This window comes from Lissotriton vulgaris, chromosome 4_1 (assembly GCF_964263255.1).
Source record: "Lissotriton vulgaris chromosome 4_1, aLisVul1.2, whole genome shotgun sequence".
Lineage (NCBI taxonomy): Eukaryota > Metazoa > Chordata > Amphibia > Caudata > Salamandridae > Lissotriton > Lissotriton vulgaris.
In genome coordinates this window covers 128527522-128547945 of record NC_141691.1, presented here as the reverse complement: position 1 = coordinate 128547945, position 20424 = coordinate 128527522, and the positions used below count along the sequence as shown (strand labels likewise).

General features: G+C 47.3%; 1 protein-coding gene across 3 annotated transcripts in view; it reads right to left on the bottom strand.

Moving 5' to 3' along the window:
• Window positions 1-20424, bottom strand: part of ARHGEF9 (Cdc42 guanine nucleotide exchange factor 9) — a 1106557-nt gene that overhangs the window by 128593 nt on the left and 957540 nt on the right. For all 3 annotated transcript variants that reach the window (XM_086918380.1, XM_086918381.1, XM_086918382.1), the window contains one exon: window positions 7639-7871. In XM_086918380.1, the coding sequence (XP_086774506.1) occupies window positions 7639-7871 (233 nt within the window). The remainder of the gene's footprint in view (window positions 1-7638; window positions 7872-20424) is intronic.

Below are 20424 nucleotides of genomic sequence, written 5' to 3'. Positions count from 1 at the left end.
CCTGCTCCTCTGGTGGAAGAGTTCTTCTGGTTGGAGATTTGTAGAATCAATGCAGGATTTTTATAGTATAATTAAACCCACAAATATACACCTTGGAATTATTTACAATATATTTTATACAAATTGTATTGTATTTGCATTTTTTTAGCGCTTACTACACCTGACGATGCGTCAAAGCGCTTTTTTTGGCGAGTAGCACACTACTCCAGAAACTTATAAAGGATTAGTGGTGAATTTGTATGGTGAAATATGAATGTAATTTGAGTGGTGGATTTTAGTCAAGTATTTTGAGTGAGAAGGATAGCGGAGGGTTAGAAGGGGAAGAACGGTTTGCATTCATATAGCACCTGTTAGCCCTGATCGGTGTTGAAGCACTTTTCTGGCGAGTAGCACGCTACTTCGGAACCCATAAAGGATTAGTTTTGAAAATGAGTATAGTGAAATATGAAGTCATTTGAGTGGTGAATATGTTATTCAGTTATTTAGACAGAGAAGGGTAGTCAGTGGGATAGAAGAGGGAAAGAGGTTTGTATTTATATAGCGCTTGCTACCCCTGATGGGCTTTTGGTGAGTAGCACGCTACTCTGGAACCCATAAGGATTAGTGTTGAATTACTATGGTGAAACATGAAAGTAATTTGAGTGGTGGGTATGTTAGTTATTTGGATTGAGAAGGGTTTGGGAGGGGTAAAAAAGGGGGAAACAGTTTGCATTTATATAGCGCTTGTAACCCTGAAGGGGTATTGAAACTCTTTATTGGCGAGTAGCATGCTACTCTGGAACCCATAAAGGGTTAGTGGTGAATTAGTATAGTGGAATATGGAATTTGAGAAGTGAAAACGTTAGTCCGTTATTTTGATTGAAAAGGATAGTGGAGGGATAGAAGAGTGAAGGATTTGGATATTTTCTTTTGGGAGGTCATAGAAGTAGGGGGAGGCTTTGGATAAGTAAAAAGGGGTTTTGGAGGGGGAGAGTCAGTAGGAAGAGTTTAGGAAGGCTTGTTTTGGGGGATCAGGATAGTAAAAAGAGGTGTAAGATGATGCAAGGGGGGGTAGAGTAGGGGAAAGTCTAGAAAGGGTTATTTTAGGGATGATAGTAGTGGTATGGGGTTTGGGATAAATGAGAGAGTGGATGTAGAGGATATATTGATAGATGTGTAGTGTGAGAAATAGGGCAGTGCATTGAAAAGAGTAGTAGAAAGAAGTTTGAGATGAGTCAGAAAGTTGGGCTAGAAGATATATTGAGAGAAGTATCGGCTGAATAATAGGATAGTGCATTGGAAATGCTAAATTAGAAGTGATAAACATATAGATCCATAAGTACATTGAAAGTATATAGATGCATAAAAGAGGTAAGTATAAGTAGATTAAATATATTGATAGAGGTACAGGATGAGAAATAGGGTAGTGCATTGGATATACCTTTTCAGGAGAAAAGTAATGACACTATCCAAATCTGTTCTGCTATATAGTATTAGGCATTTTTATATGATGACCTTATTTACTGAGCTACAGTATTGCAAAATATAAAGAGAAAATGTTTCTTAAATTTTTTTAATGATTTGCATAGTGTTTGGTTCATGAAGTTCCCGCTCACTTTGTCTGGTAACTTTGACAGCAGCCATTTTGACAACTGAACTGCAATATATAAAATTATAGATGGATGGCTGTCAATAACTGAGTTGTTTTCCACTGACGGGTTTCATGTGACGACAACGGACAACAAGAGGGATGTCAGTTGGAACTCCAAAATGGAAAACTCCAAATGATTGACAGCCAGCCATCTCTAACTGGATGGTGTGTAGGCTCCGCCTTCCTGCCATATGGCATGGATCAGCTGTGCAAGGGAGGAGGAGTATTGGAGGAACCATGCACAGCATGGCCTTCCTTACATACCTCTAAGTACATTAGCTAACAGCCCCATAATATACATTTAATAATATGTACTACGGGCTTGGCCATGCGGTTATCTCCTCTCCCGTACCCACATATTGAAAGATACAAATCTCTGGCATCTGCCATACTCCCTCACCGCCACTCCCCAAATATGATTTTAAAACCTCTCTCAGGTCTGCAGAGACTCAACAGAGGCCGGAGAAGGTGGGTGGGGAAGCAGAATTTCAGTCATCAGTCCTGCCCCTCCCCCAGATCCCTGAGCACACAGGTGAAGGGTGGACCTTACCTGACAAAGTTCTCGTTTCAGGGCCCAGTCGCGCGCCGCTCTAATGTAAAATATGTAATATTTATCTGTGTAACCTAATGGCATGACCCTGACTGCTACATAACCCTCTTGAGTGCTAAATCTCTTTAACTTAGCTTGTTTTTAACTTTGTAAAAATGTAATATTTAACCGTGTAACCTGACCAGCTTTAACTTTTATAATTACGTAATCTGTAACTAATATGTAACTTGTTAATATGTGACTTTCACCATGAGTATCCCTAGTAGCTATAGGTATTGTCTCCTACTACCCTCTTACTCTTAATTTCTCAAGTAACGTTTTTCGCTCTATTGTAAAGCGCTCTGACGCCTTTGGGTAGTGTCAGCGCTATATAAAATCGCATAAATAAATTTTTTTTTAAAGGAGAATAGAATGGCTTGAATCTGGTGCTTTACATGATGGCTTCTTCTGGAAGCCATACATATACGACACACTTAGCGTAGCGCAGATTTACCACAAACACACGCATATACATCAGAAGTTTTTATTAAAAGATGCGAAAGACCCGCAAAACAGTCCCTCCTGCGGGGACTTCCATTCAAGAGCAGTTTGGCCTCTGCTTCTGTTTTAAATCATTCACAAAGCTGCACCCCATGCGCACAGCCTCTAATCCCAAGATATATTTACAGTGAATCTAATTATCCAGCTGAGCGCTGTTATTACCACTTATTAATTAAGACACTTTAAGCAAAATGCTACTCTCAAGTGCCCCATCACTTTACAGCTGACACGAGATCACAACTCGGTGCTATTTCAGTGACTTCATTTCAGGGGTGTTTTTCACTCTGCACTTTTGAGGGATTGATTGTGGATGAATTCATTCATCTTGGTGAGCAGAAATGAAATGTTTAGTGTACATTTTAGTCAGAAAGGAGTATGGATTGTAATCGATTTCAGTGAAAAATTCTTATCAAGCGGATCTAGGAAGTTCATTTGAATAAAATCGTTTGAGTGAGTTCATCAAAACACATGGATGTGAGCCAGTATATTTGAGTGAAATCCTTTGGGGAAGTAGATTTGGTATTTTAATCAGACTATATGAGTTAATGTGTGGTTGTATTTTATACAATGAACACGTAATCCGCAGTGCACTGGTGGCATTGGATTTGCATTGCCAACCATAATGTGAGGGCTTTTAGGCTTTTTTTCACAAGGAACTAACTGCCAGATTCATCAAGCGAAATTGCGCTTGCAAAGGGCCAGATTCTCAGAATCTGCCCTTTGCGAGTGCAGGTTTTGCATTTGGGATTCATCATCCCAAATGCAAAAATCGCTATTAGCGAAATCGCATATTTGCGAGGAATTGGATTTAAGGAATCTCTAATAGAGATTCCTTATCCTTAAATGCAATTCATCAACCAATTTGAAATTGCGAATTCGCAATATTTGGTCGCAATTTACCACAAAGTCTGACTTCGTGGTGAATTGCGAAAAAAGAGAAAAAAGCACTTTAGTGCATTTTTTTCTTTTGCATGTTACACACATGTCCTTTGGACATGTGTGTGCGCAACACCTGTTTAAATTTGCATTTAAGGGGTGCCACAGGGTGTCCTTTGGACACCCCTGGCACTCTTCAAATCGCTATCTTATTTGCGATTAGCAAATTGCTAATCGCAAATAAGGAATACTCCCCATTCATTCCTATGGGCCTTTTGGCCCATAGGAATGAATGGGGAGTTATTCCTTATTTGCGATTAGCAATTTGCTAATCGCAAATAAGGAATGTGTAGGATTCGCATCTTATTTTGCGATTCCTACATGAATCCCGTTTTGCGATCTGTAATAGCGATTCCTTATGAATCGCTATTACAGACTCGCAAAACGGGTCTTTGATGAATCTGGCTGTAAGGCCCTGATGCATGAAGCTAAAAACCGTTCGCAAAAGGGCGGATTTCCAGAATCTGCCCCTTTGCGAACAGTATTTTTGCATTTGGGATGCATCATTCTCAATGCAAAAATCGCAATTTAAGAATTCGCTAAATTGCGATTACTTGCATGTAAGGAATCTCAAATTGAGATTCCTTAAATGCAATGCATTAAAGTTTAAAAAATAGCGATTTCGCTAATATGGCTCGCAAATTACCATGAAGTTCAACTAAAGTGCATTTTTCAAAGTTCCATGTTGTGCACACACATGTCCTAAGGGCATGTCTTTGCGCAACATATGTGCACAGATCAATTTCAGGGGTGCAACAGGGTGTCCTTTGGACACCCCTGCCCCCTCGAAATCACATTCTCATTTTGCCATTCGCTAATTGCGGTTAACAAATTGAGAATGTCTTCCCATTCATTCCTATGGGCCTTTAGGCCCATAGGGAATGAATGGGGAGGTATTCCTTAATTGCGACTCGCAATTTGCAAATCGCAATTAAGGAATTTTAAGAAATCGCTATTTTTAAAGTGATTTCTTCTTGCATAGCATTTTGCGATTCCTTATTTTTCGCTAATAAGGAATAGCAAAATGGATGCTTGATGCATCTGGGGGTTATTTTATTGCACTATACGTTATTTTATGATTTTAGTAGAAAACAATAACATCTCTATGTTTTATCAGTGCAATTATTTGGGTTTGAAATGATATACTTTGGCACTTGCCTAGAACATCGACGGTCCATGATTACTGTCCTGTAGCCTTTACTCTATGGACATGCATGTGGACCACAGTTTCCACTCAGAAACTTCAGCCATGTCATATGTCCTATAGAGAGTGGTCTTGCACAGGTGACGTTCAGTCATGTCCTGTATCCAGCCCCCATGCACCAGGGCTTTGGACCTGCCTTAGCAGCTGATGGTCTTTCCGAAGTACGCTTGCCCTTAGTAATGGCTGCACACAATCTGTAGGCACGCCTTAAAAGCACTAGTCACCGTGCCCTGTCTTCATCCATGATCTAAGGACTGTAATATTGCCCAATGGGCGGTGGCATAGAGAATGACCCGAGGTCCCACCCTGCACCCCCATCCCTTGCATGAAAGGCCTTCCATGGACTCATATTGGCAGATGAAAGTTAGAAAGCACCCTTCCTCATCCACTGAGATGAGATCTGTGAAGCATCCCTTTGATTCTATTCAGTCACTCAGTCTAAACAAACTCGACACCCTCAAGTGTATGTACTTCTTGGCAGACCTGACATTACAGACATACTAGACAACCATTCCAAGCCTCGGTTATTGGCTCTTTCATCAGAAACTAACACTGAATACATGAACTACAAAAGGGTCGCTGTGACTCCAGCTAAGTTTGGTGACTCTCAAGCAATACACAAATATGAAATTCTAGTAAACAAAGTTAGAGTTAGGACCAAAAGCTAAAACACTGAAACCTTGCCAATCTTTATTCATTCATGTACTCAGTAGGTTTACAAAGCTTTGCCTGTGCATCAGTGTAAGGCCTGGCTTGTGTGAGTAGGCAGCTGTGTAGGAGGAGAAGTAGCAATCAAACAGTCTGTTGGAGGCTGGGGCCCACAAGGGACATTTTTCAGACACAGACTCGTTTTAAAGTTCAGTGCAAGCCACGAGACTTCCGGGTTCAAGCCTCCATGTTTTCATCATCTGCAGGTCTGTTGACTACAATTCAAAATCACAGGGTTCTAGGTGGTATGTAGTGATGTGTGAGGGATTGTAAATATCCACCAAGGGCCAGTACGGGCCTTTGAGGACTGTTTAGGGAAGTTACAGCGAACAACGTTACCTTAACTCCTCCCCAATGCACTGCGCATGTCTTACACAAATGACATTATAAATGTCATCAACGGAGACGTCACATCCCCCCCAGATATAATTATTGACATCAATAATTGAAAAATAGTTTAAAAGGGAAGCACTATTGTCCTGGTAAACGACATATAGAACCCCATTGTCAGAACAGGAGCAGTTTTGATATTGGTTTGTTAATTATTCTTTCTACTGATGCAAATGAATTTTGGCATGTAAAAGTATAACAAATGTAACTTTATGGGCATGTACATTTTTCATAAAGAGATCATTTGCGCTTCGAAACTCTGACCAAAAACTTCCACATATGAAAAATATGTTTTGGTTTTCCTTAGTAGAAACCCCTAATCCTATGCTGCCCCCATTTGTGGGGGTGTGCTTCCTCCCAGTTCCACCTTGGATACATAACTACCGTCCTTAATAGAAGGAACTCTCCAACCCCATCCAGGGAGAGAATGTACCCTATTTATATTTGTTATTATCCACTAACCGGTGAGATTGTGGGTGTTCACCTACTCTCCAGGAGACCGACAACGAGGATCCCCACTCCCCGTCCGCATGAGCGGATTCGCGCGCATGTGATATTGCAGCATATTGGTGTAATATTCTGATTATATCACTTTGCAAGTGTAAATGTATGTGTTGCGAGTACAAATTTTGATTTGACATCTGCTACACAAGTAGAAGCCGCAGGACCGGCTTAAGTGCGAATGGCGCCCACTACGACAATCATTTTTAGCACCTCCTCCTCTGATTCTCTCACTACCACGGAGCAAAAGTGCCCCTCGTCTCTCCAATCATAAGTTAATGCTAAACACAGGGCACCCCCAGAGGTCAGCGCCTCCCTCCACAGGTCAGCGCCCAGGGTGGCCGCAACCGTCGCACTGCCCTAAAGATGGCCCTCGGTATCTGTACCTGAGCTCACCTTTCTTTCTGAGATGCCTGCTTGGATCAGGCCGGCAGAGAATAAAGACTGCTGCAGTGCCACACGCACATCCTCTTGCACTGTTATTATACATGAAAGGCTGCAGTACCACTTTCAACATACAGATGTCCCTACAATGAACACACACACAGCAACAAGGCTGTCCAGCTGTCCAATGTGTGCAGGCAGGTGCCAAATAGGAAGTTTGCGTGCTTCATCATTTAATATGTAATGTAACCAGTAATGTCAGCACAAATTCAATGTTTTATGTCAGCTGTGACATCATGTATGAGGCCAGGAGCAGTGATCAGAGCGGGGCTATGGCAGTATAGCTCACAATAATTGGTGAATAGTACTATTTTGTAGGTGTTTGAAAGCAACCATAACCTTTCATTAACTAAAGTTTTGTTAAAGATTTTTTTTATTTTTGTTGGTAAAATAAGTGCGTGTTACCCATCTTAATGCAGACCCCTAATGGCTCACACCAGCGTGGACATTCATTAGGCAGCCAGGATCCCCTAGTTTGGTCCACACACAGCCGAACCCTGAGCAGGTAAGAGCGGTGGGGGGGATTTCGACAGACGACAAGGGAAAATTAATTATTTATGTAATTTTCCCTCTTTGGCGTCTGTCGAACTCCACCCAACCCGGCCCCACCGCTCTTGTCTGCACGGGCCGCGGCTGCCCACACTGTTCAGCGCCTCCCATAGCCCAACCCTCGGATTGTCGCAAGGAGGAAGATGGGGAGCCCCAGGATCCAAAGAAACAGGGGGGTCTCTGTACCTGTGGTCCTGTGCCGTGTACTTGAGGAGCTCTGCCAGCTGCAGGGGGTACTTGCAGATCTTCTGCACCGGCGTCAGCAAGAAGCCATCGATTGCGATGTCGATCATCTGCTGCAGGAGGCGGCAGGCCTCGAAGAAGTGCTGGTAGCGGCCATCCTTCATCAGCTTGGAGAGCTCCATGCAAGCATCCAGGTGGTTGTTGCAGTACTCCGAGTAGATCCAGAAGCCATCTTGCTGCATTATGAGAACAGAAGGAAAGTAAGAAGGACACATCAAGCTGGGAGAAGATTAGAAAATGCAAAGAGACCACATCACACATACAAAGGCAGAGGAATCATGCTAACTCAAGTGCCGCTAACTTAATGTCGACAACCCAGGCGGCTCGGATACACAGAATGAGCGGTGGAACAACCTCAAGTGTAACGGGGAGGTTTACCGACAGGCCGAAGGGTCATCAGAGTTATGTCAGGCATGCCTGACATGTGACTCAACCTGCTCCATTCCTTGTGGCCTTCCAGAGGCACCAGCCTTCCAGAAGATCCAGCAAAGTGCTTCAGTGATGTCCATTAAACACCCTTCTGCACTTGTGTGCCTACAATTATTTTTTCACAAATTGTGATAGCCAGAACAGTCCATTCGGGTGTCCGAGCACTCTGCAGTCTATATAGTGAAACAATTTTATAAAATTATCACAATATGAAAAAAACATACAAAGCATAAACATGGGAGTGTCCGTAGATGGGAATAAACATTTATGAATCAAACATCAACACAGTGACAAACACATAAATCAATCAATCAATCAATCAGGGCATTTGTTAAGCGCACTACATACCCGTGAGGGTCTCAAGGCACTTGGGGGGTGCTGCTACTGTTTGAAGAGCCAGGTCTTGAGAAGTCTTCTGAAGGCCATGAGGTCTTGGGTCTGCTGTAGGTTGGTGGGGAGGGTGTTCCATGTCTTGGCGGCGAGGTGGGAGAAGGATCTGCCGCCGGCGGTTGTTCTTCGGGTGCGCGGGACTGTGGCGAGGAGCTTGCGGGTAGGGGCGTAGAAGCTGAGTCGTCTGTTGAGGTATGCTTGGCCGGCGTTTTGGAGGGCCTTGTGTGCGTGGATGAGGAGCTTGAAGGTTATCCTCTTGTTGATGGGGAGCCAGTGTAGGTCTCTCAGGTGGGGTGTGAAGTGGCTGCGGCGGGGGATGTCGAGGATCAGTCGTGCCGAGGCATTCTGGATGCGTTGCAGCTGTCTCAGGAGCTTGTTTGATACTCCTGCATAGAGGGCGTTTCCGTAGTCCAGCCTATTGGAGACGAGGCCCTGGGTGACTGTTCTTCTCGTTTCGGTGGGGATCCACTTGAAAATCCTGGGGAGCACTCGTAGGGTGTTGAAGCAGGATGAGGAGACGGCGTTGACCTGTTTAGTCATGGAGAGGGTAGAGTCGAGGATAACCCCTAGGTTGCGTGCGTGGTCAGTGGGTGTCGGGGCTGTTCCCAGTGATGTTGGCCACCAGGAGTCGGCCAAAGATGAAGGGGTGGAGCGGAGGATGAGGACCTTCGTCTTGTCCGAGTTCAGCTTCAGTCGACTGTTCCTCATCCATTCGGCGACGGCCTTCATTCCTTTGTGGAGGTTGATTTTGGCGGTGTGCGGGCCATCGGTGAGGGAGATGATGAGCTGTGTGTCATCGGCGTAGGAGATGATGTTGAGGTCGTGCTGACGGGCGACGTAGGCGAGGGGTGCCATATATATGTTGACAGCGTTGGGCTGAGGGAAGAGCCCTGGGGTACGCCGCAGAGGATCTCGGTAGCGGTGGAGCGGAAAGGTGGGAGGCGGACGCTCTGAGTTCTGCCGGAGAGGAAGGATGTGGTCTAGTCCAGGGCCTTCTCTTGGATCCCAACATCGTGTAGGTGTGTTTGCAGTGTGCGGTGGCAGACCGTGTCGAAAGCGGCTGACAGGTCCAGGAGTATGAGGGCTGCTGTTTCTCCGTTGTCGAGCGGTGTCCTGATGTCGTCGGTGGTGGTGATGAGGGAGGTTTCGGTGCCGTGGTTGCTGCGGAAGCCAGACTGGGATGGGTCCAGGATGTTGTTGTCCTCGAGGTAGTGGGTCAGTTGCTTGTTGACGATTTTCTCAGTGACCTTCGCCAGGAACGGGAGCAGGAAGATGGGACGGAAGTTCTAGAGGTCCTTGGGGTCTGCCTTGGGCTTCTTGAGTAAGGCGTTGATCTGGGCGTGCTTCCAGCTCTCTGGGAAGGATGCTGTCTCGAAGGAGATGTTGATAGCTTTCTGGAGATGGGGGGCGATGATTGTGCTGGCTTTGATGAAGATGTGGTGTGGGCATGGGTCAGACGGGGATCCAGAGTGGAGGGAGTTCATGATTTTGATGGTGTCATCATCGTTGATGTTGAACCATGAGATCAGGCGGCTGGTGGTCGCGGCGGTGGGGGTCTCGGTGGGTGACGGGGCGGTCGTGGCGCTGAAGCTGTTGTGGATATCTGCGATCTTGCGGTGGAAGTGGCCAGTGAGTCGCACAGGTCCTGCGAAGGGGGATGTCATTGGTGTTGGAGCTGGGGTTGGAGAGTTCCTTTGCTGTTGTGTGCATTGTTATCCAGGCGGTCCTTGAATGCGGTTCTCTTGGCGGTTCTGATGAGTTGATGGTGTCTGCGGGTGGCGTTCTTGAGGGCCGTGTAGTTGTCTGCTGATCGTTCACGAAGCCAGTTCTTCTCCAGTTTCCGGCATGTATGCTTGGAGGCCTGGAGGTCTTTAGTGAACCAGGTGGCTTTCTTGCTGGTGTGGCTGTTGGAGCGTGTCTTGAGCAGGGCGAGGGTGTTGGCACAGTCGTCGATGCACTGTTGATGGTTGAGGGCAGCGGTCTCGGGTTCGGTGGGGTCGGCTGGTGGGCTCTGGGCGAGGGCGGTAGCTAGCTGCTCTTCGGTGACTTTGCCACAGCAGCGACGAGGCATCTGTTGGGTGCGGCGGTGTGTGGTAGGCTTCCTGAAGGTGAAATGGACGCAGCGGTGGTCGGTCCAGTGGGGTTCGGTGGTTTGGTTGAAGGGGACGTGGGGGCTTGTGGAAAAGATGGGGTCTAGCGTGTGACCGGCGGCGTGGGTGGGTATTGTCACAAGCGGTATTAGTCCGAGGTTGGCGAGGTTGTCGATCAGGGTGGTGGAGTTGACGTTGTTCTCGAGGTCGAAGTTCATACATGGAAACATATATTCATTCTCCACATAAGTGCAAATGAAGAAGGACTGAGACACTTCACATCTTTCTTGAATGATTTACAAGGGGTGTTTGTCCAGCTGCCAGAGGAACAGAGGCCCTAACAGGCCAATACAATCCCTATAGACATGTAATCGGCAAACTCCGTTGTTAATTCTGCACCAGAGTGCCACACCTGGTAGACACTCCCTGTGAAGGACTGTGAAAGAACAATGCAATGTAGGATTGTGAAGGTGTTCTTTGTCGGGTGGTATTTCAGCAAAGAGGGGGTTGATACGGTGTAGCAAACACACACATCCACAGACAGACAACTTTTGTTCCACGTATTTTTGGGCTCCTGAGCCAAGAAAATGCCAATTTCACGGTTGTACTTGAAGCCCCTATGGACTGCGTAGAAACTTCTATTATATACTGAATCTTACATCTGATCCTATAAATGTGTGTGCCTGCTACACCTTATTTTGTTAATGATGTTATATTTTCCAATGTTTTTACGTGTCTTTAAATAAGAATGGTTACAAACATCATAGTAACCCACCACTGAAGTCAAAGGTTTTGTGATGTTTTTTCTTGGGTCATTGGGTGCCAAAGGGTCTCAGGTGTCAGGCTCATTAACCATACAATCTTGAACCCCTTTATAGCCCTTAACCTTGGTTTTCTACTCCATTATACCCTAACCTGAGTGCAGACACCCCCACAGAGGGAGGAATGGGAGTGGTGCCTTGACTGTTGCCAGAGGGCCGAAGAAAAAGTCTATAAAGGCAGAGGGTGCACCAAGAAATGGAAGAAACTGTGGGGGCCCTGGCGGAAGTACAGGGCTAACTCAGAGGAATGAGAGGGATGAACATGGTTGACTGTCCTCGCTGTTCCCAATTACTGACGATATGGTCCATTATTGTGATATCTTCAGATGTACTTCATGGATATTGTATTGTACTGAATGGTGTCTTGAGCTTTGTTAATAAAAAAATATTTCCCAAAAAATAATTCTGCCCTAACCTTTGGGTCTAAAATGTCATCTTTTACCTTTGTCGTGGGACACTTTCTAATATGAAGTTTGTAATTCCCTCTTCCTATTTAATGTCTCCACCAAACTGTTTTATGTTGCAGTTCCTGCTTACGCTTCCTTGCCTTTACAATCTATTTCTACTCACATGGTCTGACTTACACTTCTCATGTTTTCCCCTGGACAGAGAATGTAAAATGGCTCCCTTTTTCTGACTGTATTAAATTGTGTTTTCTTTATTTCAAACACTTCTCTTGTATTTGCCATCACTGTTTTACTCCAACCAGAATGATACAAAGTGACGATGGAATTCCATCTTCGCGCGTCATGTCTACAGCAGCATCTCCTCAGCACCACACTCTGAGCTTGGCTTTCACCTAAGAGCACTGTCAAGAAGCTCTACCTCATCATACAGAAGAAATATCTCACTTTATGTTCAAAGATTCTTATGTGTACTAGTTCCAAATGTTTCTGTGATTCCTACAAAATCTCCTATTTGATTACCCATAAGTGCGCTGGCATATGCCCAATGCATTTCAGTGCACTCCGTCGCTTTTCCAGCTGTGGGTGACAACCCCATTCCCTATCTTTACACACTGTCTCCAGTCCTGAAGTTTTCACGTGCACATCATTGCATTCTGGTGTGTACTAGTCGAATTCATTAAATGGAAGCAAAGAAAGACTACAACACCCAGAATGCATTTGATTATGACACAAAAAAACAGGACTGGAGGAAGTGCCCATAAGGGCCAGGAGAGAGAGTGGACACTCTACTCAGGGGACTGTCACAAGCATACATCGGAGACAACATTGGACAGCTTGTGCAAGTTCATTTTGTGTGGTGGCGCGCACTCTTGTAATGGCGAGTGCAGTTTCTGAACACAAAAGTACTCCAACTCGTTCTGCTCTTTGTGAGTCCTGGGTAATTTGAAGTGATGTTTTTGTGTGACTATTATAAAGCTGAATCTTGATTTGACCTAAAAGAAATCAGATAACCAACCTCCCTGTCTCAGAGCCTGATTTATTATTTGACAGGCGGCCTGTTGTTCCAGCAGGGGTATGCAGTAAATTACGCATGCCAAATTTATAAATGACAGCTAAAATGCCGGTCCTGATTTTATGGTATTTATTTTTTAATATTTCCGTCGGTATTTATCCATATTTATTTTTGGGCCATTTTATCTGTATTTATTTTGTATTTTGGGTATAAATGAAGTTGTAGAACTGTATATTTCCACATTTATTTAGTTGTTAGACGCGCACTCATACTTTGATGTCTGTCGTATTTTAGCTATTTAAGATGCCAAATATTACATAACAATACATCCACTGGTAAATACTAGCATTATACCATGAATGTACAAATATATAGACACATGCCATTATTTAAAGAAATGTCATCCTGTTTTTTAATTCCCATGCTGTCCATCTGCTTAGCTGTTGGGCTATAATTCATGAAAGACAGCACAGAGAGGCACTTAAAAGCAGCATGATTGTCTTATTTATCCACTTTAAAAAAAAAATACAGACAGAAAATACAATGTTGTCTGTCTGTATTTATCTATAGAAATACATAAAAACTGAAAACAGGGAGCCTCATATATAATGCATTGGCAGGAATTGCTATCACGGTGGTTCCTGGCAATGCATTTTACTGTTTGGTAGTGGGCAGCGTAAGCATGCTGCAACTCTCCACCAAAATGGGTTTTTTTTGGAAAGGAAAATCGTTCAAATTAATGTTCCCCTCTCCAAGGGAGTCACCTCTATGGTCGGCCACAGGGCCAGTTCTAGGATTTGCGAGGCCCTGGGCTAAAAGAGAATGTGCGAGGCCCCTCTAATGTAGATAATTGGCCCCCCTGCAAGGAGACCATTCACAGACACTGTGGGAGGCCTATTGTCCAGCATTTTGTCGCCCCCCACAGTTTTAACTTTGAGCCCACCAGCATTTCTCACACCTTCAGTCCGATAGGTGTGAGAATTGCTGGTGGGCTAAAAGTTAAAACCATGGGGGGGGCCAAAATGATGGACAATGGGCCTCCCACAGTGTCTGTGTATGGTCTCCTTTCAATTGAAGGGAGCGTCTCCCTCCCTTATGTATCCAGATACCATCCCTGAGAGGCCAAGGGAGGGGGGTATCTCCATTTCAAAGAAAGGTGACACCTTTCTTTGAAATGGATCGCCAGGGAACCGACAGGACACACCACCAGTGCGTGGCCCCATGCTGGTGCGAGGCCCTGGGCAGCTACCCACGCTGCCCATGCCTAGCGCCGGCCCTGGTCGGCCAGCACATAACCAACATCCAAAACACCTAGAACAGCAAGGTCTTCAAAAATTTCTTGAACTTAGCAAAATCAAAGCAGCAACGGAGATAGCGCTTTCTGACCGGAAGCCAATGAAGAGCTTGAGAATAGGCGCAGAGGGAGAGCCTGCCAGGAGATTACAGAGTAGGCGGGCGGCTGTGTTTTGCACCAACTGGGGTTTGGACAGTATGGTGTCATTGGCTACCATAAACAAAACATTGCTGTAGTCAAGGAGGCTTATGACCAGAGCCGGAACCAGATATTTCCTTGCAGATGATGTTAGCCAAGGAAAGATGTTCCACAGTAGCCGAATAGTCGCAAAGCAAGTTCTGCAGATTGCAGCTATAGGACTCTTCATGGACAGATCCGGGTCTAATTTAACACCAAGAGTTTGTGTGGCTTGCCTTGGAGAGGGGTCAACTCCAAGCTCCGATGCCACCAGTCGGGGGACCAGAGGTGCTGAGCTTTGTCGAACAGCAAAATTTCAGTTAAGCTTTGGGGGCCCGCTCCGCACCACAGGGGTTTGCATAACGCCCTGTCTTCAAGGACAAGTACTACGCTTCCATATCAGGGCAAAAGTCGTAAAAAAAAGTGGGGGGGACGCTGTCACCGGAAGTGACGTCATGACAGGAAGTGACGTCACGAACGGTGCCGAGCTCCTCGTCCCAGAGAGGCAAAAGAGTGAAGTCCAGCTGATTGGCAGGGGGAGCGGCGTCTCCCCGGTAAAATAAGTGGGGGGACGCCGTCCATCCGCGTGGTACCCCGACTCGAGCCCTGTTCCATATGCTTCTCACACCCCAACCTAGGATGTTGTCCCTTTTCTGGCTACTACCTTAGAATCTTTAGAACAATGTCAAAGATCTCAATGGACAGGGGAGACATGCTATAGAAAAGAAAAACAAACAATTCCAATTAATGGAGAGTGATCTATACAGCACTTCATTCTCAAGCGTCCCCAGCCATCTAGGCTCTAATAAAAAGTCATATGCATGGCATGCGTGAACTCCAGTGAGTGACGAAAGACGTCTGGGCTACTGCAGGCCTGCAAATGCATGTTCGAGCCTATTAATAGCCACCCGTTTCCCTTTCCCTATTTCACACATTTCGAAATTGAACAGAAAGTTTTTTTTTTACAGGCAATACCACAACTTACCAGCAGGTGGCAGTAAGACCATCTTTTCAATTCTCATTGGTATTACTCTAATAGGAGAGATGCATTCATTCCCCATTTTACACAGCACTGTAACCGTACAAATTGCTGCACAGAATACTCACGATTCTACTGGGAAGCGCGCTGCCAGAGCTCTGCAACAATAAATGTTAATAAATGGCGCACGCCGCACGTCGCATAGTTTGCAGTTTCTACGTGATGTAAATAACAGCTGCATGTATGACTCACTGTAAATGCTGTGAATAAATTATCCACTTTCATTTTCCAATGTAGTCTGCAATTCAATGTCTAGTTCAGTGGTTCCCAACCTTTTTAGAACTATGACCCATTTTTTTAAAATAATGTAATGTCGCGCACTCTCATTCACAGACAGACAATTTTCCATTGAAGTGGCACTAAACCCACACAGACACCGTTTTACTGATAAGACTGTATTATAGCTCACAAATGTTGGTGTGTGGAAATGCGCTTTTGGGGAATATTGATCATTTGTGCATCACCAAGTAAAGTGTCCTGATTTGTTTTAATCCTATTAAAATCTGTTTCAAATCTCATTTTAGAATTACAATAAAATGTGCTTCTTTTTGTTCTCCTAAGTGCTGAATGTGTTCAATTAATAAACTGACGATGGACCTCTGCCCCTGAAGCGCAGTCAATGTGACAAGATAAGGACAGAATACAAAGGCATCTTTATTTATTACTTGGATTTCACGACCCTCCAGTGGGTCGCGCCCACAGTGTGGGAAACACTACTCTAGTATTTTTTATTTTGGGCAAAACAAACGCAGCAGGCAAAGTGGGCTGATACACTCAGGTTGGGGTGAAGCATACCCGCCAATATTTTACAAGTGGGAGATTTTAGGGAAAAAAACGGGGGACGGCTGCAGGGGTGGCACAGCCAACCCGTCACCAGAGACATCAGCAAGGGTGGCGCACCTAACCCGTCACCAGGGATAGCCGCAGGAATGGCCCACCTAACCGGTCACGAGAAACAGCAGCAGGGGTGGCGCACCTAACCCGTCACCGGGGACACCAGCAGGGGTAGCCCAACTAACCTGTTACCAGGGGTGGCAGCAAGGTTGGCTCATCTAAACCGTCACCAGGGGTGACAGCAGGGGTGGCACACCTAACCCGTCACCAGGGACAACAGCAGGGGTGGCGCATCTAACCTGGCACCAGGGACAGCAGCAGGGGTGGCCTAACTAACCTATCACCAGGGACAGCAGCAGGGGTGGCCCACCTAACCCATCACGAGAAACAGCAGCAGGGGTGGCGCACCTAACCCGTCACCAGGGACACCAGCAGGGGTAGCCCAACTAACCTGTTACCAGGGGTAGCAGCAGGGTTGGCTCATCTAACCCGTCACCAGAGGCGACAGCAGGGGTGGCACACCTAACCCGTCACCAGGGACAGCGGCAGGAGTGGCCCACCTAAACCGTCACCAGGGACAGCAGCAGGAGTGGCTCACCTAACCCGTCACCAGGGACAGCAGCAGGGGTGGCCCACCTAACCAGTCACGAGAAACAGCAGCAGGGGTGGCGCACCTAACCCGTCACCAGGGACACCAGCAGGGGTAGCCCAACTAACCTGTTACCAGGGGAGGCAGCAAGGTCGGCTCATCTAATCCGTCACCAGGGGCGACAGCAGGGGTGGCACACCTAATCAGTCACCAGGGTCAGCGGCAGGAGTGGCTCATCCAACCCGTCACCAGGGCCGTCAGCATGGGTGACGCACCTAACCCATCACCATGGACAGCAACAGGGGTAGCTCACCTAACCTGTCACCAGGGACAGCGGCAGGGGTGGCCCACCTAACCCATCATCAGGGACAACATCAGAGGTGGCGCACCTAACCCATCACCAGGGACAGCAACAGGGGTGGCTCACCTAACCCGTTACCAGGGGCAGGGGTGGCCCACTTAACCCGTAACCAGGGACAACAGCAGGGGTGGCCCACCTAACCTGTCACTAGGGTCAGCGGCAGGGGTGGCTTATCTAACCAGTCACCAGGGACGGCAGCAGGGGTGACGCACTGAACCCATCACCAGGGACGGCAGCAGGAGTGGCACACCCAACGCGTCACCAGGGACAGCAGCAGGGGTGGCTCACCTAACCTGTCACCACCGACGGCAGCAGGGGTGGCACACCTAACCCGTCACCAGGGTCAGCTGCAGGGGTGGCACACCAAACCAGTCACCAGGGATGGCAGCAGCATTGGCATACCAAACACGTCACCAGGGGCAGCAGCAAGGGTGGCCCACCTAACCCGTCACAAGGGACGGCAGCAGAGTTGGCGCACCTAACCCATCACCAGGGACAGCAACAGGGGTGGCTCACCTAACCTGTCACCAGGGACAGCGGCAGGGGTGGCCCACCTAACCCGTCATCAGGGACAACATCAGGGGTGGCACACCTAACCAGTCACCAGGGACAACAGCAGGGGTGGCGCACCTAACCCGGCACCAGGGACAGCAGCAGGAGTGGCTTACCTAACCCGTCACCAGGGACAGCAGCAGGGGTGGCCTAACTAACCTATCACCAGGGACAGCAGCAGGGGTGGCCCACCTAACCAGTCACGAGAAACAGCAGCAGGGGTGGCGAACCTAACCCGTCACCAGGGACACCAGCAGGGGTAGCCCAACTAACCTGTTACCAGGGGTGGCAGCAAGGTTGGCTCATCTAATCCGTCACCAGGGGCGACAGCAGGGGTGGCACACCTAATCAGTCACCAGGGTCAGCGGCAGGAGTGGCTCATCCAACCCGTCACCAGGGCCGTCAGCAGGGGTGACGCACCTAACCCATCACCATGGACAGCAACAGGGGTAGCTCACCTAACCTGTCACCAGGGACAGCGGCAGGGGTGGCCCACCTAACCCGTCATCAGGGACAACATCAGAGGTGGCGCACCTAACCCATCACCAGGGACAGCAACAGGGGTGGCTCACCTAACCCGTTACCAGGGGCAGGGGTGGCCCACTTAACCCGTAACCAGGGACAACAGCAGGGGTGGCCCACCTAACCTGTCACCAGGGTCAGCGGCAGGGGTGGCTTATCTAACCCGTCACCAGGGACGGCAGCAGGGGTGATGCACTGAACCCATCACCAGGGACGGCAGCAGGAGTGGCACACCCAACGCGTCACCAGGGACAGCAGCAGGGGTGGCTCACCTAACCCGTCACCACCGACGGCAGCAGGGGTGGCACACCTAACCCGTCACCAGGGTCAGCTGCAGGGGTGGCGCACCAAACCAGTCACCAGGGATGGCAGCAGCATTGGCATACCAAACACGTCACCAGGGGCGGCAGCAAGGGTGGCCAACCTAACCCGTCACAAGGGACGGCAGCAGAGTTGGCGCACCTAACCCGTCACCAGGGACAGCAGCAGGGGTGGTGCACTTGACCCGTCACCAGGGACAGCAGCAGGGTTGGCGCACCTAACCCGTCATCAGGGATGCCTGCAGGGGTGGCATACCTAACATGTCACTAGGGGTGGCACACCTCACCCATCACCATGGATGGCAGCAGAGGTAGCACACCTAACCCGTCACCAGGAATGGCAGCAGGGGTGGCACACCCGACTTCTCACCAGGGACAGCAACAGCATAGGCACAGTTAACCTGTCACCAGGAACGGTGGCAGGGGTGGCACACCTAACTCGTAACCAGGGACGGCGCACCCAACCCAACCTGTCACCAGGGACAGCAGCAGGGGTGGCACACCTAACCCATCACTGGGGGCGGCACACTTTACCATTCATTAGAGACAGCGGCAGCAATAGTACATCGAAACCATCACTTCTCCCTACAATTTGCTAAAGGAACTTATCACCTCTAATGGTGTATGACGGTAGGTAAGGTATGGGTAGCCTAAGCTTCTATATAGGAATGTTGACAAGGATGACACGTGTTGCTCGCCCACTCTGCAGAGGATCTGTAGTGGGTAAGGCATACCTCGCCAATTCATTCTACACTGGAATGACGGCAGAAAAGGATTGTGTAGCCTGTCCCTTCTACGACGGTAGGATAGTCCTCGCCAACCAACTGCACATAGGAATTATGCCAGGAAAGGCATGCCTAGCCAATCCACGCTACATATGATTGACAGCAAGAAAGGTATGCCCCAACAACCCACTCTTCATATATATATTGGCAGGAGAGGTACCCCTAGCCAATCCACTCCACATATATATAACGGCAGGATAGACATCCCTCGCCAATCCACTCTACATGTAAATAATAGCAAGAAAGGCATCCCTCGTCAGTCTGCTCTATAAATAAATAATATAGGGAAAGGAGACCCTAGCCAATCCACTTCACATATAAATAATTGAAGGGAAAAGCATCCCTTGCCAACCCACTCCACATACAAATTATTGGAGGGAAAGGCATCCCTTGCCAATCCACTCCACACATAAATAATGGCAGGAAAGCCATTGCTAGCCAATCCACTGCACATATTAATAATGTAGGGAAAGGCATCCCTAGCCAATACAGTCTACATATAAATAATTGGAGGGAAAGGCATACCTTGCCAATCCACTACACCTATAAATAATTGGAGGAAAAGGCATCTGTTGCCAATCCACTCCACATATAAATAATGGCAGGAAAGACATCCCTAGCCAATCCACTTCACATATAAATAATTGAAGGGAAAAGCATCCCTTGCCAACCCACTCCACATACAAATTATTGGAGGGAAAGGCATCCCTTGCCAATCCACTCCACATATAAATAATGGCAGGAAAGCCATTGCTAGCCAACCCACTCCACATACAAATTATTGGAGGGAAAGGCATCCCTTGCCAATCCACTCCACATATAAATAATGGCAGGAAAGTCATTGCTAGCCAATCCACTCCACATATAAATAATGGCAGGAAAGACATCCCTAGCCAATCCACTCCACATATAAATAATGGCAGGAAAGACATCCCTAGCCAATCCACTCCACATATAAATAATGGCAGGAAAGACATCCCTAGCCAATCCACTCCACATATAAATAATTGGAGGGAAAGGCATCCCTTACCAATCCACTCCATATATAAATAATTGGAGGGAAAGGCATCCCTTACCAATCCACTCCACATATAAATAATTGCAGAG